At 38.5% G+C, this 23380-nt stretch overlaps 2 protein-coding genes and 2 pseudogenes across 2 annotated transcripts; all 4 read left to right on the top strand.

Annotated features, from left to right (window-relative positions):
• The first annotated feature begins 4892 nt into the window (after positions 1 to 4892).
• On the top strand, positions 4893 to 6401 carry LOC113047368 (bryoporin-like; annotated as a pseudogene).
• Positions 6402 to 8153: 1752 nt separating this feature from the next.
• Positions 8154 to 9525, top strand: LOC113047367 (DELTA-sagatoxin-Srs1a-like; annotated as a pseudogene).
• Positions 9526 to 13750: 4225 nt separating this feature from the next.
• Positions 13751 to 16697, top strand: LOC113047060 (5-demethoxyubiquinone hydroxylase, mitochondrial). The gene is made up of 6 exons (XM_026208313.1): positions 13751 to 13850; positions 14205 to 14380; positions 14548 to 14662; positions 15464 to 15603; positions 15907 to 15975; positions 16117 to 16697. Exons 1-6 carry the CDS (start codon positions 13760 to 13762, stop codon positions 16192 to 16194), a joined length of 669 nt encoding a protein of 222 aa, XP_026064098.1. The 5' UTR covers positions 13751 to 13759; the 3' UTR covers positions 16195 to 16697.
• A 906-nt stretch (positions 16698 to 17603) lies between these two features.
• LOC113047059 (inositol 1,4,5-trisphosphate receptor-interacting protein-like 2) lies at positions 17604 to 22535 on the top strand. The gene is made up of 3 exons (XM_026208312.1): positions 17604 to 18009; positions 18834 to 18933; positions 19181 to 22535. The coding sequence occupies exon 3, from the start codon at positions 19295 to 19297 to the stop codon at positions 20960 to 20962; it is 1668 nt and encodes a 555-aa protein (XP_026064097.1). The 5' UTR covers positions 17604 to 18009; positions 18834 to 18933; positions 19181 to 19294; the 3' UTR covers positions 20963 to 22535.
• The last annotated feature ends 845 nt before the right edge of the window (positions 22536 to 23380 follow it).

Here is a 23380-nt window from a genome sequence, read left to right as displayed (position 1 = left end):
GCCTTTTGACTTTTGCTCAGGAGGTTTTGTGTGACATTTTATGTGTTGTTCAACCTTTTGCTCTCTCGCTTCTCAAAAAATAAGCTCTTAAGCAACAACCGTTCTATGAATCATAAGCTATGTTATTTTACCCAAGATTATATTTCCTTGAATTGTAAATTGCTTGAGAACCACGGTATAAATGTCTACATTCAATAAACTTTTAAGACTCTGAGGACACTGTCCCTTGTGTGGAGTTCTTCCCGTGATCACGAGAAACCAAAATCTAACCCCACAAACAACTGTCTGTTATGAACAGTGTCTTTATAGCGAAATCAGTCAAAAACAACTCTTTAAACAGCTGGCCAATTTGAATCAAGCTCACTCCCTTACTATTATTGTATGGAAAAGAGCAGCGTGGACATTCTGTTAGACAGCTCCTTTGTGTTCCAAGAAAGTATGTTTGTGAGTAAAGCATGACAACAAAACAAGAAATTGTTGAACTATCCCTTTAATTGAAGTTTCAGTGTTTACTTTATAAATGCTGTAGAGGACAGCATAATAGCCACGCTAACACAAAGGAACTGTCCTCCTGACAAACCAAGAAGAGCAACACTGACAGAAGAACAAAAGGAAGAGACGAATAGGATGGAAACAATGGTATGATAACTTCCCTGGCTTTAAAGAATAGAGAGACGAGAGCCAATTTTGGGAGAGAAATCAGAGGTAGCAGAGCCAAGACATGACAGAATCATACAGAAAGAGAGAATGAGAAGACAAACAGGAACTGTAAAAGACATTTTAAAATATAAATAGAATGAGGGAGATAGGGACTTGTGGAACCACAGACAAAAAGGGGGGAAAAAAGAAAGAAAGAGAGAAGGGGAAAAGACAGTTGTCCCAAATATGACAACTACATAAACAGTAAACATGAGCAGGCATGATTGAAGCACAGAATTATTTCCAGACCAAAGAAAGAAAGAGCCCATGTAGTGAAATACAAAACGTGTGATAAGACGCCGAAAAATGTTTGTTGGGAAAAAAATTTGCATTTTACTGAATTAAACAGATACATTTCTGAAGCAATAGATTCCACAAGAGGTATAAATTTTTAATTTTAGAACTGATAAAAAATTAAGATATATTGAAATCACACCCGGCAACCTCCCATCATAACTCTCGCTGCATATTTGACACCCACTTTAACCTTTTAATCAAGTTTCCAGTCTGGTTTATTCAGATAAATGACTCAACTTTAACCCCCTTCAATTATTTATCTATTTATGTAATATTTGAAATTCAGATGATGAAACATCATGGTTTTCCTGCTTTCGGCAGGATCTAAACTAGTCAGACCAAAAATTGTGCAAGTTCTGGACTATCCAATAGAAATCTGCATACCTTCAAGGGCTCAGCCTTCTGTCTTTTTGACAAGTGAGTTTAAATCATTCCTGCGGGTTGCAGCCTCGCTCTTGCTACCTGGAGAGGACGCAAATGTATTCATGTCGCACACCACCCTATCGATTACCGGGCTGCAGAGGAATAAAAGGGCACACCGCACAAATCATCATTAAACAAAAGATAAATATTCACGCATCCCCAGCCCCTCGCTGAATCTCTGGAAACGCTCTTTATCTCAGCTAATTTGAATTTGGGGATGCGGGAACATGCCTGGTCATTAAAGCATCAGAGATACACAAAACGCCCACACACACAAAACATGCACCTCAAGTGCTCTCAAAATGTGATTAATGCCTAAGATTTGGAGGAGCATAAACAGAAAAACATTAGTCGGGCATGAAACAACAAATATGTATAGTTTGAGCACCTGTCCTTTTTTCTATTACATTTTTTTCTCATCCCCACATCACTGTCTTTTTTTCTCCCTCCTTCGCCTCTCATCTGCCGAGTGGCAGCATATATAATCCCTCTGTAATGGACGTTTAATATTTACACATTTGGTGTAATCACTTAAATGCCTGTTTTACCACGGCCTTGTTTGGGTAGTTGGAGGGCATCTGACAACCTATTCATCACAAAGTGAACGTGTGGAACCTCTCGCCCCCCTCAACAATCAATCAACCGACAACTCCAACCCCCTACACACGCACACCTCAACCTGACTGTGCGTAATCATTTCTGTTTGCATAACCCCCACACACACTTACACACAAACCCAAGAACGATAGCTATTAGTCCATCATCTGAAAGCCCTATATCTGTGAATAGCTCCATAGGCTCCAGGGATTAATCTTTAGCCCTTCAGATGCACGGCAGCTCTATGCATTTAGAGAGCCTCTATTGGCTCGGGTAATGGGATGTGGACTTTACACTGAAATACATCTAATCATAAGGTTAGCTTTTGATTTCCTTTGAAAGGATTCAGCCAATGCTGAATTACCTCGGCTGGTGGAGAGAATGTGAATCAAGCGGTTTATTGGATAGCTTTAGTTGCACTACTTCCAACAAATCGCTTTGAGCTTTTCTTGGTTTACTGTAAAGACAGTAAAAAAAAATGATTCAGTGGCTTATGGGGACTACTATGAAGCAACATTTAACAAATTGATTCATTATAATTCATATAAACGCATCTCAATGGCTACATTAAATATTTAAAGGGGCCGTATGATGATACATGCAGTTTTGCAGGTTGTGTTGAATTGAAATGTGTGTTGGCCGTGTGTGTTCACAACAACCCTATAATTATAAAAATCCACCCATTGATTTTTTTTAACCTGCTCAAATCTTTACCCCTTTCTCAAATCGAGCCAATCTCAGATGCCTGTCTGTGTGATGTCACAACAACAGGCCCCTCCCTCGATAGTTTGATTGACAGGAGCGTTTCACAACAGACTTAACTGGTGTCTTACCTTAAACCTGCCCTGAGTGAGTCATCAGTGCACCATTGTTTCACCGCTAGAGATGATGTAGACAAGAATGACTCCTAAGCTTTTGAGGTGTTTTGATGTTAGATGTAATAATAATAGCAGTCTTTTTACTCCGACATCTGAGCTGCTGAAGACACAGTGGATTACATTTGTTTCTGAAGGGAATGCGCCCCCGATCTATCTTGTGATCCAGCTTCACTTACAGAAGAAGTGAGTATACATTTTTTTAAGAATCTTTGCAAATCACCTTTCCTAATAATGTGCTAATTTGCAAGTTTCAAGATGAATGAGGCTGAAGTAAACACTCTCAAAGAGCTGCTCCGAAGAGAGGGGCGGGGTCAGCAGAGCTCATTAACATTTAAAGGAATATGCTACAAAACTACGTGCTCTGAAAAGAGCTGCTTTTGACAGGGTAAAAAAGGTGTATTTTACACTACCATTGAGAAATTTTAACCAAACTATGTTACAGACTTTTTATGGTGACCCATACTCAGAATTCTTGCTCTGCATTTATCCCATCCAAAGTGTAAACACAGAATTGAACACACACACACACCATGAAAACACAACCAGAGCAGTGGGAAGTCATTTTTTGGGCTGCGGTGCCCGGGGACCAGTTGGTGCCTTGCTCAAGAGCATCTCAGTCATGGTATTGAAGGTGGGAGAGAGCGCTTTAAAAACAAAGCATAAAAAGAGTAGTTCACCCAACAATTTACATTCTGTCATCATTTATTTACCCTCAAGTAGAGGTGTAATGGTAAACAAACATGACGGTTCAGTGCATACCTTGGTTTTGACGTCACGCTTCAGTACAGCAGGAGGAAAAAATACTAAACATAAATTGTTGTTTTTTTAAATTAAACAATGTTTTACAGAACAACTTATTCTTTATTTAAATAAATTCAATGATATTAAAATTGTCTTTAAATTTGCCTCAGTAATAAAATAATCTACCTCAGCTTCTGCTCCAAACTAGGAGCCCTTTTTACATTACCATAAGGTTATAATTAACAACAGAGCCCAAACTTAAATTTAATTAGCCTACTATTTATTTATAACTGTAATGATAAACACTCAAATTAAAAACTTGTAGGCAAATAGATAAATTGCACTCAATAAAACCAGTAATAAAGAGGGTGGGATGATCAGAACTGAGGTCTTTATACATCAAAGAGCACCAAAACGGCATTTATTGTCCGAATTTCCTGGGAAAAAAAAAATTGAATGATTTGTTGGGTATGTGTGCATACCGAACCATTTTTTTTCTTATAAAGAGCTTGAATGAGGACGAGTGAATTACTGAGAGAATTATCCTTTTAAAAGAAAAGCATAGCGCACTTAGCATCTGTTTTAAAATATATGCATAATTAATGTAATATCTCCAGGAATGTACAATCTTTTATAATTAGAAGAGGATTAATGGGGTGAATAGGTGTATATTTGCTGCCCCCTATTGGAAAACGAATCAGGGCCCTGAACTTTCAGTCAGATGTGTGAGTGCATCCCGAACCTATTTCTGCAAGGTGTGCGAGTTAAAAAAATTTCAGGAATGAAGGGGAAATGTATGTACATGCAGTGGGACTCGCAAAAGTCTCAGTTTTGTCAGCTGTTAGGGAGCAGCTGTATGCTTTCGCTCTCTTGCTTCATCTGACCAGACATGTTCAATCACACACTGTCACTCTTAGGAAAGATGCTCTAACATGCTTTGATAATATGTACTGTAGTGCAAATATTGCACAAGTGTGCTATAATCTCTCATTGCTCTTGCACTCTGTTTTTTAAGCCTTCTGTCATTCTGTTTCACTTTGCACAAAGTTTTAGGGCGTTGGTGGATTTGGTCCTTTCAATATTAACTTTAAGTTCAATATTTGCACCATAACCAACAAGGCATCACATTATGTCATGTTTTCATCAGCACTGAGTCAGTAATCTACCTACTAAAATATGAATTGTTGCAGAATTAGCAAGTACATTATTTTTGTTTTTGTTGCAAGATGCCTCTTGTCATGATGTAGTTTTCTGGGCATGAATTCTGGAAATGGTGCTTTGTGGATGAAGAGTTATGCAAGCAGTTAGTCTAACTGTGTCAACTCCCACCAAACTCTCCCACAAATGTTTCTGCTATTATTTCTATTTTTCCTGTCAGCATTGGAAGGAAAAGAAGGGGACAAGCAGGTGTTTGTGTCTCTACTAGTGTTTCTGTCACTCACCAACCACTTTGTTCATCTACGCTGAAACAGAGGCCCAGCAAACCCTCAATTCTCTCAGCAGCAGCAAGCTCTCTTAATAGCAGGTGACTTTCAGGTACTTCTTAACCAGTTCCATGTGTGTGCTACAAAAACAAAAGCTTTTACCTCAAATACAGAGATGAGCATTAACCCTTAATTCATCTGCGATGTAACGATGGTGAAAAGTAGAGTGCTGAAGGGTTTGCTATACAATCCATTTGGTTAAAATAATAATTATGGAGCAGAATATACAGAATAACTGTCCCTTTGTACTTTGCAGAAAGCATTTCCTTTTCAAAATTATTTTGTTTTCCAGTCTCTTCATAAACAGTGTGAGACATCTTGCTCTGGTTTTCAGTTTTGTCCTTTTTGGTCTTTTTCTCCTACGCACCTATCTATTGCCATCAGTTGTGCAGGGATTGATTGTTAATTGACTTCTCCAGTCTTTTCTTAAACTATTTTTCCTCTTTCATAACTCTCACAGAAGCAACTATAAACACTAATAGGAACTGTACAGTGGAGATCACCAATGTTAGCAGCGTTTACTGCCTTATCAATCCAAAGTAAGGAGAAAATCATGCTTTAGAATGTGATTTTTTTAAATGAAGTTTTTAGCTAAATCTGTTTAGCGAGTGACAAAACTCTTTAAAAATACAGTTTAAAATGAAGAGAATTATATTTTGGTCAATTGTACACTGTAAAAAAAATCTAGTTGAATTTGGTAAAATTCTTTTGATGAGTTAAAGTAATGAAAAAACAAATGTTACTAGGACTTATTGATCAAAATTTTTGTGCAAATTCCTTTCATTGACTCTCTGTTATTTATTGTAATTGTACATATCCATAAAATATTATGACCAATGTAAACGATAAACTTCTTTCAGAGTGTAGATGTCCAGTGGGTTCAGTTACCATCCACCTCAACCCACCATCCGCACCACCAAGACCAAGGTTTGCTCATTCGCTGAGGATGACAACACTGCCACCGGGGCTGTGGGCATCCTGACCTATGACCTCTTTCACATGCAGAACCGTATGTGCACCGAGCGCATGGCCGTTCTGTTCTCCGTCCCCTTCGACTACCTCCTCTACAAGAACGTGATGGGCATCGGGTTGTTTGAGAGCAGCTGTGGATGTGACAAGGCCCTGTACAAACACATGTATGAGGGGAAGGACTTCAGCCAGTTCACCCGTGCAGATGTGGGGGGAACTGGAATCATCCACAGAGGAAAAAAACTTAAGGGCCACCATGTCTACTGTGGGAAAGGCTATTATTAAGCTAGAGGTCTATGACAAGATGGGCTAAACAATAAACAAAATTAGTCTCACAGTAACAGTACACATATGGAATTGAAATACTTTTTCCATTTACTTGTTGTCATCTTAAACATTATATGCATATGTAATGTCATAATGCATTACATATGCATATAATGCATATGCCATTGTGCTTTCAAATGTTGATGCAACTTTTTGATGTCTGTATTAATAAAATTTTCTGAATGTAGATCCCAAATCGTGTCTAAATAAAAAGACTGTTTTGAAAACGTATTTTTGTTTATATACTGTATTTATATGAAATAAATAAATATATATATATATATATATATATGGTCATTGGCAGGTCTTAAATTTTGGAAACTAAACCCTCAGATGAACAACAACACAAGACATATTGCTCAGTGTCATTATTTATTGACCAAAAATAATGCCAAAATTACTTTTCATTCAAATACTTTTGATTAAGTGTGAGCACCTCTATAAAAGTTTAGGCGGTTTGTTGGTCTAGAGTCTTCAGGTGTGTGTTTACACAACGCAAAGAAGGAAAGACTTCAGCAACGATCTTAGAGAAGCAAATGTTGCTGCCATCAGTCTGGAAAGAGTAATACAGTCATTTGCAAACAAACTGAAGTCCATCATTCCACAGTGATGAAGATAATTCACAAGTGGAAGACATTCATTCTTCACCGCATACTCTACAGGCCTCAGTTAACATGTTCAATTATAAAGTTCATGACAGTACAATTATAAAAATATATGGGACAAGGATGGCATGTTTGAAAGGTATGACAGAAGAAAAAGCCTCTATCCAAAAGCACACAACAGCATGTTTTAGGTTAGCAAAGTTGCATCTGAACAAACCATAAGACTTCTAGAACAATGTCCTTCGAACATACAAGAGCAAATTGGAGATGTTTGGCCATAATGCACAGCGGCAAAATTGATGAAATCCTAAGAAACCCTAAAGAGCAAATCAGCACAAACGCCTCATAGCAAAAGACACACATGATGGTGGAGGGCTGATGATTTTGGGTTTGTTTTGCACAGGTCCTGGGCACCTTGCAGTAATTGAGTTGACCATAAACTCCTCTATATACAAAATTATTCTAGAGTCAAATGTGAGACCATCTGTCATAATTGAACATGTTAACTGATGCCTGTAGAGTTTGCCGTGAAGTTCTTGGGTTTTCTGCCATTTCTCTGAGAGTTACATGGTCTGATCTTGGGGTGAATTGCTGGGATGTCCATTCCTGGGAGGATTGGGGTCTGTTTGAATGTCTTCCACTTGTGAATTACTGTGGAATGATGGACTTCAATTTGTTTGCAAATGACTGTATTACTCTTCCCAGACTGATGGCAGCAACATTTGCTTCTCTAAGATCGTTGCTGATGTCTTTCCTTCTTCTAAAAAATTACATTCTCACCTAAAACTCTTAAAACTACATTCTGTGACAATGTGAAAGTATTATTTTTTTAAAAAGGAAATGAAATGAGCACATTTCTAGGCTCATTATTCAAAACACGTAACAGAACAAACATTCCAATTCAAACAGTCACTATTATTAGTGTACTGAACAGTATAAAGACTAATTATTACCAATTATCAGGAAACCTCACCTAAAATGTATCCCTGTAAATGCTATCATACCTACACGTTTGAATCTGAGCTTGGAGAACCCCTTCAAATTGTAGTCATTTCCTGGACAGATCTTTACTTGCAACTTCACTTGGTCTAACAAATCTAACGACCAGTTTTGGGTGTGGAACTGTTCCAAGCATGTCACTGACGCCTCTTGAGCTGATGTGCGTGTGAGAGTGTGTCTCCCTGTTTGTGTAATGAGGGTGTACACTAAATTTGAGCAAGCATGCTTTTTTTTCGCAGGTGGGTATGTACTGTTCTTGTTGCTGATGATGAAGACTGGGAAAGGGACAGAGTAAAAACGCAGTGACTCTTTCAGAACGCACTGTTTACTGAGTAACACACACACACACTCCAGAGTGCCACAAAGGTAAGACTTCATTCTCCTTGGGATGAAATAATAATAACTTAATAATCAAAACTAAATGCTAATTTCCATATTAAAATTACAACTTAGCAAGACAGTTTATTCAGTTATGGACACTTGAGCAACTCTATTTCACACTGTTTGCTTCTTTTAAAATCAGTGCATTATAAAAATGAAGATCGCTACAGGCCCAATGGGTTATGAAGTGGGGTCTCTGTGTGTAATTACTGTAACCTGTTTATTTGCTATTTAACATTGACAAAGGTAATAAGAGAGAGGCAGAAATGAACTTGAGAAGGGTTATGTGAACTTTAATCTAATGCATATGCTTTATATTTAAGTGTATGCACATACACAGACCAAAATTGTTTTCCGTAATAAAACCTGATTTTAACACATTAATTCAACACAGCAGTTTAAATAGAGAGATCACAATAGAGATCACCAACCTGACAAATGACTACTGCCTCTTCAACCCAAAGTGGGACTTCAACCAGAAGCAAAAAATAATGTTAAACCAAGCACTCAAAACTAAAACTTTGTCTCTATATGTGTAACATTATGGTCAAAAAACGACAACAGAATTTGAATTCGGGGGGGTGAACTATCCATTTAAATGTGCATTTTGTGTAGCAATAAATGTGTGCATGTTTGTGTCTGTTCACAGGGTCTATCTTGAGAGTGGTGAAACCTTCAATCCACCTCAGCCCACAGTGTGCCCGCTCAAGACCGGAGTATACACCTTCACCTAGACCAGCTCTGAGGTCACCGGCAGCGTTGGGGTTATGACCTACGACCTGTTCGAGCAAAGCAGAAATGACTACATCGAGACCCTGGCCGTCATGTTTTCTGTCCCCTGGGACTACAATCTGTATAAGAATTGGTTTGCAGTAGGCATCTACCCGAAAGAAAAAGGAGTGTGACCAGACCCTTTATAAAGAAATGTACTATCAAAACAACCCACAGGGCTTTGTGAGGGAGGAGGCCAATAGGTCAGGCTTTAACTTTGAGGGAAAATCTCTGGACATAAGGGCCACCATGTGTCCTTTAGGGGGGGCTATCATAAAACTGGAGGTGTGGGACAAGCTGCTGTCTCCTTTGAGAACAAATAAACCAGTCTGCCATTTTACCAAACCAAAATAATTTAGCAACTTTTTTTACATGCCCTTATATGTTATCACCTGTATCAAAAATGTTTGCTTATACATTTACCAGTGTAATGAATGACGGTTTCTTTAGCCAGCTCTTTAGGGTGACTCTGTAAAACGATCTGAGAGTGTTTAAACTGGATCTAATACCTCTCTAATGTCCCACACTTTAAACTGTTTGCTTTCTCTGTCAGAAAAACGCCTCAGATGTGTGTTTACAGTCTGCTTATGCTTCCTGCAGACTAAATCCGCTCTCAAATCAGGCAGCTATTGCGTTGCTATTCAGTCGAACCATCTTCTTGTTGAAATTTCTTTTTTTTTTTTTGCTCCCTCATCAGGGCAGTGATCCCTGTGAACAATACGCACTGTCTGTACTGACTGCCACCGCTGAGGTATTTTCAAATAAATATTTATCTGCAATTTCGTAGTAATTCCTTTGCCTTTTTACTGAGCCTCGAAGGCTTGATGCTGTATGTATTGGTGTATTTAAAATCTCAAATGAGAGCCGAGGCTGTTTGCCATAAGCTGGAAAGGGTCCTGTGTAAATATTTTGCAATATGTTTTTGAAAATTCTTAATGCCTGAAGAGGGCAGCTGAACCATGGGAACCGAAAGACAGAGACGGAGATATAAAGAATGAATCACAGCATCAAAGAACTGGCAGAGCACATTTTACATCTTTAAACTCCTCTTGACCTGAATAACTCCTTCAGCAGGCACTGAATAATGTCTCTCCAGCTTACTCAATACTCACAATTCCCAATCAGAAACATCAATGCTAATTTATCAGGAAGAAATGGAGCTGCAATTGGAAAATTAAAGGTCTTACAAGCAACTATTACTACTTGCCCATATCCGGATGGGTCTGATATTGATTTAACACAAACCAGAAGTTATAGAGAGCACGCATCAGAAGACTGCAGCACTATTGCCAACATCAAAAATAAAAACAAATCTGTTCTAAAATCTTAATTCAATGGAGTAAATTGCTTCTCAATCCCTTCTTAATACAACAGCCCCACTATCACCAAATAAGAGCAATAATCAAAGGTTTCTTTCTCTATGTGCTTTGACATTTGCATGGAAAGCCATACATAATACAGGCTAAATGTCAGCTCTTTAACAGATATCCCTGGAGCATTACTGCACAATGTAATAGGGTGGTGGAGAACTGCTGTAAACAGATGGCAAGTGCTTTTCTGACGCTACAGTGGGTATGTGGATTTCCCTCACACTTGAGCTTGAAGCAGTATTCTTTTCTTTTCCCTAGTGAATTTATTTTGCACTGCGAGGGAAATATTCCCCATTTTGCTTAAACAGTAGTGTATTTGTGCATTTGAGCGTGTGCATGCATGTCCGTGCACACCACTGGGAAATGGCAATTAATATTGACAAACATATCAAATAAATATGCACCTGTACTTAAAGGTGTACAATCTTAAAATATGTTTTAGCATATTTAAACTGAGCTAGAACAAAGTAAGCTATTCACAGAGTTCAAGTTTTCCACAAAAAGTCTAAATGCTACTGTTCTGTGCAAACATAGCTGTTTTTGTCTGAGCCAAGGAGGCAAGTTTTGGCTGGTTATCTTCAAACGAATCTCTGATGGTAGATGTCATTACGCCAGTAAATAGATGCCAAAAAGTATTCACCCTTACCAAGAGCAAATCCTGCTATGTTCCAGAGTGCAAGCAGGAGGGTAGGTATTTTTTATTGACAGCCATTCAAAAATCAATTCTCAGAAAATACGGACAAAAACAAGCAACACATGAATTGGACATATTCCATTATATTACTGAATATACTTTTGGAAGGCTCTTAAAAGTGTGAGATTCTGTTTTTCTGTGAACCTAAATCCTGAAAAAAAAATTTTTTTTCCCATTTCTATTTTTGATTTCCATTTGGAGGACAAGATGTTTATTCACTAGAGCTCTCACAAGGAGAAGTGGTAATTTGTGAAATGACACACATAAAGTAAACCTCAGAGACATCTGAGGAGGGAATTGGGCAAAGGTTGTCCTAAAGTGAGGGATCGGCATGAGTTCATCTGAGGATTTTCACTTATATAGAACAGTGCACAAGATCAGTAATGAACTGATAGTGTCCAAGTTCAACTGCAGAGGGTGCAGTGATGTGAATTCAAGATCATAGTAGCGTCCAGTGTTGGGGGTAACACATTACAAGTAATGCAAGTTACATAAACAGATGACTTTTTTCTGTCCGACATTGAGTACCCCAACTCTGGATCACAGTGAGAAGTCCAAGAAGTCACCTTGCTCAATACCAGCTTTAATTGCTATGTAATCTGACACTTAAATGCCTAAGCTCTTTAAAGGCAGATTTTGGATGTTCCGAAAAGGGTTCCATCAATATCGTTCCTCTGTGCCACTTTTATTACAGCTGTGGTTTGCACTTCCCTGTTCTCACATAATGAGAATGATTATTAAAACTTTATAGTCATCATGGTCATCGTCCCATGAACAGGCCTTTACAATGCATTCAAAACACACATTTTATTACATTGCCAGGGAATCTAACCTCAAAAATGGTTAAACACATTCTTTAAAAAATGGATACTGTCTTTGTAATGTCCATACATGTACATGACAGCTGTGATCCCAAGTAATTATCTTTACATGTATTGATAACACTTTTCTTAAACATTTTATACCAGAAACTTCCACAAGGAAAAATAGTTTTCTTTTCGATCCTGAAAAGAGATTGATATTGGTAAATCACAATTATATGGAGTTTACTGCTGCTATTTGTTATTTGCTATAGGCCCTGTGCTCCTTCGTGGAGTCAGCGGAATAAGATTTGCTGTGTGAGAGTGCCACTGTGTGGAGGCATGAGGTAAAGTGACTCATGCAATATATTAGGATGCTATGAGCTGTTAAGAGTCATGTATAAGACTAAATTTCATATAAATAAAATGGACAAAAAAGCTTTCCGTTTAAAATTCAACTATCTGTTACTGACAAAAGGGAAGAGTGAAAAACAACAGAAACGACTCGATGTGTGTGTGTTTGCTTCTAAAATTATTAACCCCATATTTGATCCGTGCTTCAGTTTTTCACCAGGCCTTCATACTGTTCTCTGATCTCAGCGATAGCAGCATTCAGACACGCTGTAGGTTCTGTGTCAACACCCACCAGCAGACGCCCACTCCACTGTGTCCAGAAATGACAGCATCTCCTACACAAACAAGAATATCAACAAATCCAGCAGAGTACCATCTACCATGTTCCAGATATATGTGTGATGTACAGTACAGCAAAATAAATCCTGGATCAACATTACTGTCCAAAAATATAGACTTAAACCCAATCCCTGCCTCTAAACCTAGAACCATCTAAAACTGACATTTCTTGAAAACGTATCCCTCGACTCATTGCTTGATTGGTATATTGTTCCAGGATCAACAAGGATGTTGGTCCAGGAACATGTTGTACTTGCTGAAATCACGCTCACCTGCTTAAAACGCATCTTGTTTTATCTTTTGAATTTTTATCAGTATTTATTTAGAGCTTGAACCACACATGAACTTTGAATACATGTAGAATATGTCACTTTTAAAGCAACCAAATGTGCCTTTTAAAATGTTTTAAAATGTTTTTTTTTTTAAAACATTAAACTGTTGTGAACATTAAGGTAAACAACATTATGGAACACTGTCCAATAAATAAATAAATGTTGAATGCAGACAGGCCTACTAATACTATTATTAAATTATTAATAATAAGTATTAATAAGTAATTATCAAAAGATTAGTAGCTTTGACCAAAAAAAAAAAAAAAAAAAAAAGTTGGTTGGTTGGTTGGTTAAGCATTAGCCTACAAACAAAGTTTGGGCACGTACACAGTGGCCTAAAACCTCACAAGAAATTAAATAATTGACATTTACCTGTATTATTCGGCATAGTGAATTTAGTCGTTTTAACTAGTGACTTTTTTTGCACTATAGCAGGAAACATGTTAAAACGATTGAGTAAATAAATTCAGTTATTTAATACATTTATTTCACATATCACTTCAGTTTTATTTTACATTTGGTGGGACATTAGTGAATTAAATATCTTACCTAAGCGCGAAGGTAAAGTTTCTCATAGCCCCAGTCGTTGACGTAATATTCAAGCGCCGACTAGTAAACGCTTACGCGTGCGACACCGCGCCCACCTAGAGCCTTTCAATAACATTCATCCATTATTCCGTTATCAAAACAATCGCAAACATGCACAGGTTTGTCAGACCTCAGCTTATGCTTCGTGATTCTAAACAGTCATTATTACCGAGAGCGTGTCAACTTTGTACAAATCACAAATGTAAGTAAAGATGCAGTTTCATAACTGCCCTTATGACTACACTTTGCATTACATTTCTTTTTTATTAAAAAAAAAGACACTCACAAACCCGTAGTTTTTCAGAAAGTCTATTTGAAATGCAGAGCAAAAAGAACTTACATGTTTTCAATGTATGATATATTTATGTATGCCAAAATTATGCGATATTTGGCAAATGTGTTATGTTTATTTTTTATAATGTCATTTCTTGTATATATATATATTAGAGCTCAGAACATCTGTATTTTAAAACAAACTGCATGTGTGTTTGTGAACACACCTGTAATGTTCTTTCTATGGTCCTCACTTACCATTGCATGTTTGTGTGACTCTCAGCTGTTGTGTCCAGTGTAAGGGGATATGTTGTGTTGCCTCCCACCAATGATGAAGAAGAAAAAGCCATGCTTCACAGGATGATGAGAGTGGACCATGCAGGAGAATATGGTGCCAACCGAATCTATGCGGGTCAGATGGCTGTTCTTGGCCGTACACAAATCAGTCCACTCATTCAGGTATCAGTCCATAAACCAAAGCTGGCAGTTATCACACAAAGATTACCATTTCCCTACATCACGTTTGGGAGGGTTGTTATATTAGTTTGTTTAGAAAGAACAGCATTCATTGAGTCTGGTGTTATATGGAACTAAAGCATTGAATGTGATGATATATGTTAATTAAGGAAATGTGGGATCAAGAGAAGCAGCACCTGAAAAAGTTTAATGAGATACTGGCTGAGAACAGAGTGCGTCCTACCCTCCTGCTTCCACTCTGGAACATAGCAGGATTTGCTCTTGGTAAGGGTGACCTTTACATTATTTCTACAATATTTCCTTTATATATATATATATATATATATATATATATATATATATATATATATATATATATATATATATATATATTATTTATATCCGAATACCACAAGAACAAATGTGATTTTACACAACAGTACATTAAATAATATGTTAATAATGTGTTCTTTTTTAAACACAATATTGTCTGTTTTTGCTCCGTTTAGCCAACAAAAATATACCTATAAAGCCACAGTTTAACATTTCATTTCATTGTTGAACATTTCATTTGAACATTAGTTTCTGAAATAATGCTGATTTCAAATGAATCAGCGTTTGAATGAATCGGATGAATCAATGATTCAAAGGTTCATTCAAATGAGAGAGCCGTTTACCTCATTCCTGAATGAATTGAATGAAAGACTCATTTTAAAGAATGGCAAATGTATAGAAATTAAAGGAGTAGTTCACCCTAAACAAAATGTATTCACCCTTGAGAAAGATGTTTGTTTTTTTAATCTGAACCGATTTTAAGAAATTTTATCAGCTTTTTGGACTCTCACTCTTACAGCACCCAATCACTGCAAAGGATCCATTAGTGAGCAAGTGATATATTGCTAAATTTATCAAAAAGGGTTTCTATTCCTTTACTATTCCTTTAATAAAATGCTCAACTGAAATTGCTCCTTTAGGTGGAGTGTCTATGCATTGATTTTTACAAATTCTTCTTCATTTTGTGAAAAACAGACAACTGGAAAAGTCATGGAAAACGTCTGGTGTGTCAAACATCTGTTTTTTGTACAGGCGCTGGCTCTGCTCTCTTGGGAAAGGAAGGGGCGATGGCCTGCACTGTGGCTGTGGAGGAGAGTATCTCAGAGCACTACAACAGTCAGATCAGAACTCTAATGGAGAAAGATCCTGAGAAGTACACTGAGCTGCTGCAGGTGTCTGCAAGCCTTACATGGTGGACTTCAAACATCACACGCAAAGAAACTGTAGAATTATTATGAAACCTTAAGTATTAGAAGATTTGCTTCTTTAATGTCACAAATATACTGCAAGTACTACTTAAAAAAAAAAAAAAATTATGATGTAATTTTTAAAAAGTGTGATGTAATTTTAATTTAAAATGTTAAATAGAAGCATGAACTCAGTCTCGAAACCAAACTGAAAAAAAATATATTGATGATGATGCAGATGCATAAACTATTACTCATTATTATTATTATTCTTTTTTTTTCTGTCAGCTGATTAAAGAATTTCGGGACGATGAATTGGAGCATCATGACACTGGACTGGAGCATGATGCTGAATCAGTAAATCTGAATTATTTTCATGACAATGTCTTTCATGAACTACAATATTAAGATCCTCAATAACAGTAATAATGTAAATACAGAGATGTTTGTGCTCTGCCATTTTCTGTTTTACTGACAGGTGATGCATCTTTATTGCAGGTGCCTGGATATCAGCTGATGAAAGCCATCATACAGGTGGGCTGCAAAGCTGCAATCTACATCTCTGAACGTCTCTAAGTATTTTCAGAGTATTTAAAAGAGTTAACCTGATATCTTGTAAATATGGATGCTACCTTTTCTGTCTTTGAAGTGTTAAAATATTTCCCAGCTTAATTTGCAGATACAACTATAAGCAAGCCTTTTTGGGCAAATTTTTCTGAAATGTGTAAACACTGTGGTTCTATCAAAACTTTGCTCTGTTTGTTTGAGCATCCCATCCAGCCCAACACAGTAATACAGACTCAGCCAATCTTTAGCCTGGAACTATTTCTTTGTGTGACCAGTAGGGGGAATATTTAAGCCTGTTTAAGTGTTTTTTTGTTTGTTTTTTGTTTTTACAGTTTCAATGTAGTGGCACTAGTGTTGCAGAAATTACATATTTCATTTATAATGACGTGTTCCTCACAGCAGTAAAAATATATTTAAAATCTATTTATTGCGATTTTATACATGGCATAAGTTTTTGTCTCATTCTGTAAGGTATACTCAAGAACAATAAAATAAACTTTTTATCAACCACAGTTGTGTTGCTATTAAAGTCATGTGTGTGAACACAAGAGGGCAGTTTTTGTCTGTTAAGTAAAAGGTACTGTGCAGCCACCAACACAACAGGGCGGTCTGGACTCAACCGCTGAAGTATTTTGGGTCACAAAGAAGAGACCACAGTCATATTATATAATATGCTAAACATGCTCACTTGTTATCTTGGTATACATATACATATGCATACACACACACACACACATATATATATATTTATATATATATATATATACACACACATATGCATATACTGTCTGACACATTTACATCAAGAATTAGGGGAAGTTATCTCACGAGTGGCTATGAAAACATGTATTATAATCTGTGTAGCAGAAACGTGGGAAATAGCTGTAACCATTTCCCTGTGCTTCCCATGACTTCATCTATGAGGGCATGAAGCCATCCTGGCCAGTCCACAGAGAGTCTGAGACCCTGGCTTTCAGCTCTGGTATCTGAGGGGTTTTACAGTGATTTGATAAGAAAAGAGCAGGCCATTAGAAATGCACAAATGATGCTCCAGGCCCCTTGCTTCAGTTTGTCTAGAGTCTTTTATGTTGACTGTACTGGAGAAAAGTTCTTGAGAGGCCTCTTTAGTTTGGCAGGTTCTGTTAGGAGGCAGAGCTACTGTACGCTCACATTCAGAGAGAAGGAGGCTGATGCAACCCCAGTGTAACTACAAGTATTCCTCAGCCTTTAGTGTACCATTAACTGTGACCACATTTTGTGAGGTTTTCAACTGCCCACTAGCCACAGGCTGCTTCTTGCCCCTACTGCCTTTCTCTTCTACTTTTGAAGGTTTTTGTTTCTAAACATATTCCCCCATATATTTGCATCGCTTAATGTGGTGCAGAAGCTATCACACAAACTTTAGTTCTCGTGTTGTGTCAGAGGAAGCTGACCCATCTGGAAACACTGCATGAGTTGCTCATTGCGAACAGATCACATGCCCTTGAGCCTTAATAGCACACTTTTCCAAGAGCTAAATGGGTAAGATACAAATAAAAAAATCTGTCTTGATATTTTATTGTAAACTATTTTGCCAGTATTTCAGAAATTAAAAGTAGTAAGCCTCTTAAAAACGCAAGTGTTTCTCTCTTTATTAGCACTTAGCATAGCTCACTACAAACAAGTTTTGACAGTGTATGTCTTGTGCTCAAAAGCTTATGCACAGACTGGTGTTATGAATCATATAATTGTGTAAATCTTTTTCTCTGAGCTTTTTTCCCTCAGGACTCTGACGCTAACCACAAGGCATTCTTTAAAAAGCAGAGAGCTGCGTTCAACTCGATGGTAAATGCAAATCATCGGTGCATTTATCTGCTGTTTTTTAGTTGCTGGTATGCTTCAGACAGCTTGATATTTTTAGAGGAGGCCACACTGATCAAAATAGCACAAGGGGTTTGATAAGAAGGTACATGGCAGAAAAGCATGCTTAGTCCCAACAGATCAGTTATATTGTTATCTAAACTGTTCTGTCAGCCATGTTTAGCGAGCTGTCTCTGTGTTTATCCTCTGACGGGTCATACAGGTTAGTGTGACTAAGCCAGGTGCTGCTATGTTCTGTGTCTATGAGTGTCCTTACTTGATGCATTACTTCCATGGCCAGTGTTTGTTTAAAAAAAAAACTAAAGATCTTGGTAGAAACATGCACATGGCAGAAGAAGGTGGAGTTTTTTCTGTTTGTGGCCACCTCAAGTGTGTCTGATTCGAAGTATGTACTGACTGTGTCTATTTGCTTAAATTCAAATTCTGCACACAGGACTTTATGTATTTGGGATAGTGTGATTAGGGCTTTGAATAAGCTATTCTAAAACCTTATGTCCATAAAGCAAAATAATATTAAAAGGCGTATGTCCTTACAGCAGTATAAAAGCACTCTGTGAACTGAATGAGAGAGATGACAGTGCTTAATTGTTTGGGTGACCGGGGGAGGGCTCACGCTGAGGTTAGGGGTCATTAACGGTTCGACAAAGATACAAATTTCTTACTGTGACACTCCCTTCACAGAGAACTGTGTAATAATTTGTGTGTGTGTGTGTACAGTGTTTCTCAGTGATCTTCTGTTTATAAGGGCCACACCCCTTCTGACATCATTTTCTATAATTTATTCCTAGCATTTTACAAAAGTTGTGTGATGCTATCATTGTAAAACAGTTTCCTTTTGTGCTCCACTGAAAGAAAAAGGAACTCATTCACGTTGGGAACCACATGAAGGTGAGTTTTTGGATGAACAGTGCTTTAAGTATTGCACCGTTTACTATTAACATTTGAAATGTTTATCATGTGGGTGGTTTTTCAATCCACGTATGTGTTTAGAAGTAATCATGCTATTTAAATCGCTAAGTTAAGGGTCCAATCTGTCAGTAAGCACTTCTCATTTTGAGGTCTGTTTCTTTAAGAGAAGAGGGAGGAGGAGTGTGTCCAGGCTCTGATTTTTGAACGCCTCTTTTTTTTCAAACAGAAATTCCTCTCTCAAGAGTTTGGCATTTCCTCTGAGCTCACACACTGAGAGCCCGCTCTCCTGTTTCACACAGTGCTCACTTGCGACAAAAGGGGGGATTTTCAAACATCCTGAATGAGAGGAATCCTCTTGCCCTCGGCACACGCCGCATCTGCAAGGAAACTTCACAGCAGTTTTTACTCGAGAGGACGGAAAAAACATCAGCTTGGTCTTGTTTTCAGCATCTGGGCGAGTGGTTCAACATGGGCTAGCCCCAACTTTTCCCATAGAGCTGTAGTGGACTGGCAGAGAACAAGGAGAAGGAGCATGAGTGTTTACACTCTCAACCTCAGGTTGTTCTGGCCGCTGGTCACTTGCATCCTCACTGCTCTGCTCCTATTGCATCAGTACATCTTCAGAGCAGCCGAGGACCAGGGGAATGACTGCGCTGACCAGGGACCCGGCGCTGTCACGCTCTTCAAGTACATCCTAGCTTTTATCTTATGTTACTTCTTCATAAAGTACTGCTCAACTCAACCTGGTACTGCTAGGAGGGGCTTCCACAAAGTCCCGGAGGTCCACGGAAAATCAGGAGTCTCCAAGAGAGAGCTACTGGACGATCACTACGAGAGGCATGTGCGTCTTTCTCCACATGTGCTGGGCCACAGCAAAGCCCATGTTGCCAAGCTGGTGAGTGAACTTGTCAGAGTGGGTCGCACCGATGTCCCGCCAGAGTCTTCTCTGGCCTTCCGGGGTGACTTCATTCAAATGGGCAGCTCCTATGAGGAGCACAAGGTGGGCTCACCTGACTGCTTTGACATCCTTGTGCCTCTGAGGGCACCTCGTGGGCTAAAACTGGAGGCTGGTGTTTGCACTGGCAAGCCAGGGGGGGCACCGCATTGCACGCTAAACACACCTCGCAAGGCGGAGTGGACACGCCGTCACAAGGCCTTCATGGACACGTTCATGCACTTGAACACGGCTCAAAGTGTCTATAGAATGAACCCAGATTCCGTCCAGCGCTGGTTTTACACAGCCACCCAGCGCTGCCTCGCTGCCGTCCGTTACCCATTTGAGCAGCGCTGCTCCCTCAGCCTGTCTCTCAGCGAGGAGCAGCAGGTGCTCCTCCGCCTGACCCCTCGCTCCGATTACGTCTGCTGCCACATCTCCATGGGCATTCGCCTGATCCCAGCCTTTCCTCTCGGCGATGGCGCCTTCTTGGTAGCATCCCGGCAGGGTCAGCGAGGAGAAGACCTATGGACTGTGTATTTTCCCAGACAGGAGCAGAGACTGCTGGCTTGGCTAAAAGGTAGACTGCCCCCCAACTCTTGTCATCTGAAGTGCCTTCAGCTCCTTAAAGAGGTTCGTAATCTCAGTGGGGAGACTCTAGACCACCAGTCTGGAATTGAGTGGGGAGGAGTGCTCTCGTCCTATGCTTTGAAGACCGCCTGGCTTCGTCTGCTGCTCAGTACACCCCCTGAATCCTGGGAGGAGTGCAACCTTGTGGACCGGCTGGATGATCTTCTTCGCAGTCTGAGGGAGAGCCTACAGTCTCGGGCTCTCTGCCATTTACTCCTAGGAGGAGTTAATGGGTTTCTGCCAGACTCTGTTGTTCTGCCCAAACTGGTCAAAGAGACGGTACCCGCCAACCTGTGGGCAGAATTCAGTGACGTCACCCTCGATATGGTCTCCGCCCGACTGGCCTACTCCTGGAACCACCTCCCTCGCCTAATTCGCCTCGGGCGACCACAGAGGAGCAGCCTTGGCAGAGGTGTCCGCTGCAAATATATTGATACAGAGTAAAGGTTAACTATAAATGGTATTGCTGAACACAAACAGATGTTGGTCACTACATCTTATAGTTGCTTGTTTTCAGTAACTGAAATATTTTTATGCATCTGACTTTAAAAATTCAGTGAACTTAAGTGGGGGATTTTCCCCCCAGAGGTAGTAGTCAAAGACAAGAATGTAAATAGTAGTACTCAGTAGGTACAGCAATACTTTTAATCAAATCGGTCTTTTTACTGTACAAATCAGTATTATACTGTAATTGCAGGACGTACTTTAAAAACCAAGCTCATTCGAATTTCAGTTCATGTTGATTTTCTACTCATGCAAATTTATTTCTAGAGAATCTGATATGTTAAAACTTGCTTTTTAAAAGCACAGTAACTCTTTTATACAGTCAGTTCTCTCCAGGCGTAGGTTTGGAGATCAAACTTGGAGACTTGTGTTGACTCAGGGTGACCATGATGTCACGGTTCTAGGGTAGTGAGTTGTCAAAACAGCATAAACACCAAAGCTTTTCCACACCCACACAGTATTAGTAATGCCAGCCTAAACAGACGAACATCCTGTTTTGCAGGGAAGAACTGCAGTGTGAACACTGTAAAAATGTCTTCTGCAGAGGCAGTTTGATTAAGCAATGTAAAATTGATAGCCTGATCATTGCAAAACGCCTTACAAGCCTAAATATATCCTTTATTGTGAACAAATAAATTAGTAATGTTGTTTCATAGCTGTAGTAATTCCAGTATTGCTTAAGCATTCCATCAATGAGTGAAATTATAACTGGTGCTGTAGTTCACCTCAGTTCATTACCTTAAGGCACTGATGGCATGCCCTTTTTCTTCACTTTATCTGACTTGTCTAAAGTGACCCGAACATGCGTGCACATGATCTTCTCCCTCAGAGACAAGCCTCTACAGTCTGTCCCTATGGAGACACGCTACCTCAGTCCAGGGTCATTTATTCATGCTGTAGCTTTAGTTTCAATGGCTGATTGCATTGCGTTTACTTTCACGAAGGAAGTAGAGATCTATACTGATCTCTTGCAGGTAGTGAGTGCCACGGGGTTAGTTTGTTATTCCCTTTCCTGTTCATACCTCATCCATAATCATGTTCTCGTTCATGGTCACGTTTGTCAGACATATGTTAGTTTCATCAGCTTCAGAGGGAAATGATTGTGGTACCAAATCAAAAGACTTTGAGGCTTATATTTGTCTGTCATCTGAAAGCAGAACAGAAAATGAAATAAGGAAATGAAACAGGGCACGCTCTGAAAAAGATGCTTAAATGTAGTCCAAAACAAGCGATATAAAATACAGAGTAACTAATGTTGAATGTATTTGTATATTAATGTATATGTCATTTAATGTATATTTGGTACTGTATGTGAATGTAAGTTGATTGTAAAGCACATTGTACTTGATGTACATAATAGAGAAAACAATATATAAATAGTAGATATAATTTATACATGTATTTTAATACATGAATTGAAATAAATATCTATATTTTGGACTGCACAGTTTTGTTGAATATTTGCTTACTGTAAGACCTGAAACTATTTTTGACAGAGTAAATAAAATATGGAAACAGATCCAAAATCCTGCACGTCAAGTCAGCAATTTATCATTTTACTTGCCGTATATTTTTCTATAAACATCTGGTGTGATTGTCTTCATTTAAATGAAATATGGTTTAGGTAGCTACAAAATATATCTTCTAAAAAAATGTTTAGATGACTTAATTTTTCTCAGTGCATTTTAATGTACTTTACTGTATTTTAATGTTTTATTTTTCATAATATTAAACTCCAAACATCTGTTATGCACTCAGACACAGTCAAGGTAATTATCTTCTGTATAGTCTTGTTTTCACAGTGTTTATTCTCAGTTGAGTATAATGTTTAGAGCAATGTGGCTCATTGTAAATTATAGTGTGGCCTAAAATTGGTGCTCTCTGACATAAGGATATCATCTCATCCTTTCTAATTATCATTTAAATTATGCATTTGCTTAAAGATTTGATTTGTTGGCAAAGCAGATCCCAGCTTTAGTCATGGACGCATGATTGGATGCAATGTGTGTGCCACAAGAGGTCAGTATGTGTTTGGGGGACAAGTAGGGAATAAAAAGATCATAATTCTGCTTTTTAAACGATCTCACAGTATGCAAAGTATGTCTTCTTTTATAGCCCTCTTATATCCTGTATGGCCCTCTAATAATGATTTCAAATGTGACAGATGTGTTGGATATAGGTGGGCCATATACATTCTTTATGAACCCAGTCGTTTGGAACTTAAAGTGGATATATTGCACCTAGATTTTCACCCAACATTTCTGTAATCATTTACCTCATATGCTTCATGTTCAACCTGAACGCTCAAATGACTTACAATAGAAGGGGATATTAGCAATTCATCACAGATCCAACAAT

The sequence above is a fragment of the Carassius auratus genome, chromosome 28 (assembly GCF_003368295.1).
Source record: "Carassius auratus strain Wakin chromosome 28, ASM336829v1, whole genome shotgun sequence".
In the NCBI taxonomy this organism is placed as follows: Eukaryota; Metazoa; Chordata; class Actinopteri; order Cypriniformes; family Cyprinidae; genus Carassius; species Carassius auratus.
This window is presented reverse-complemented; position numbering and strand designations above follow the sequence as displayed.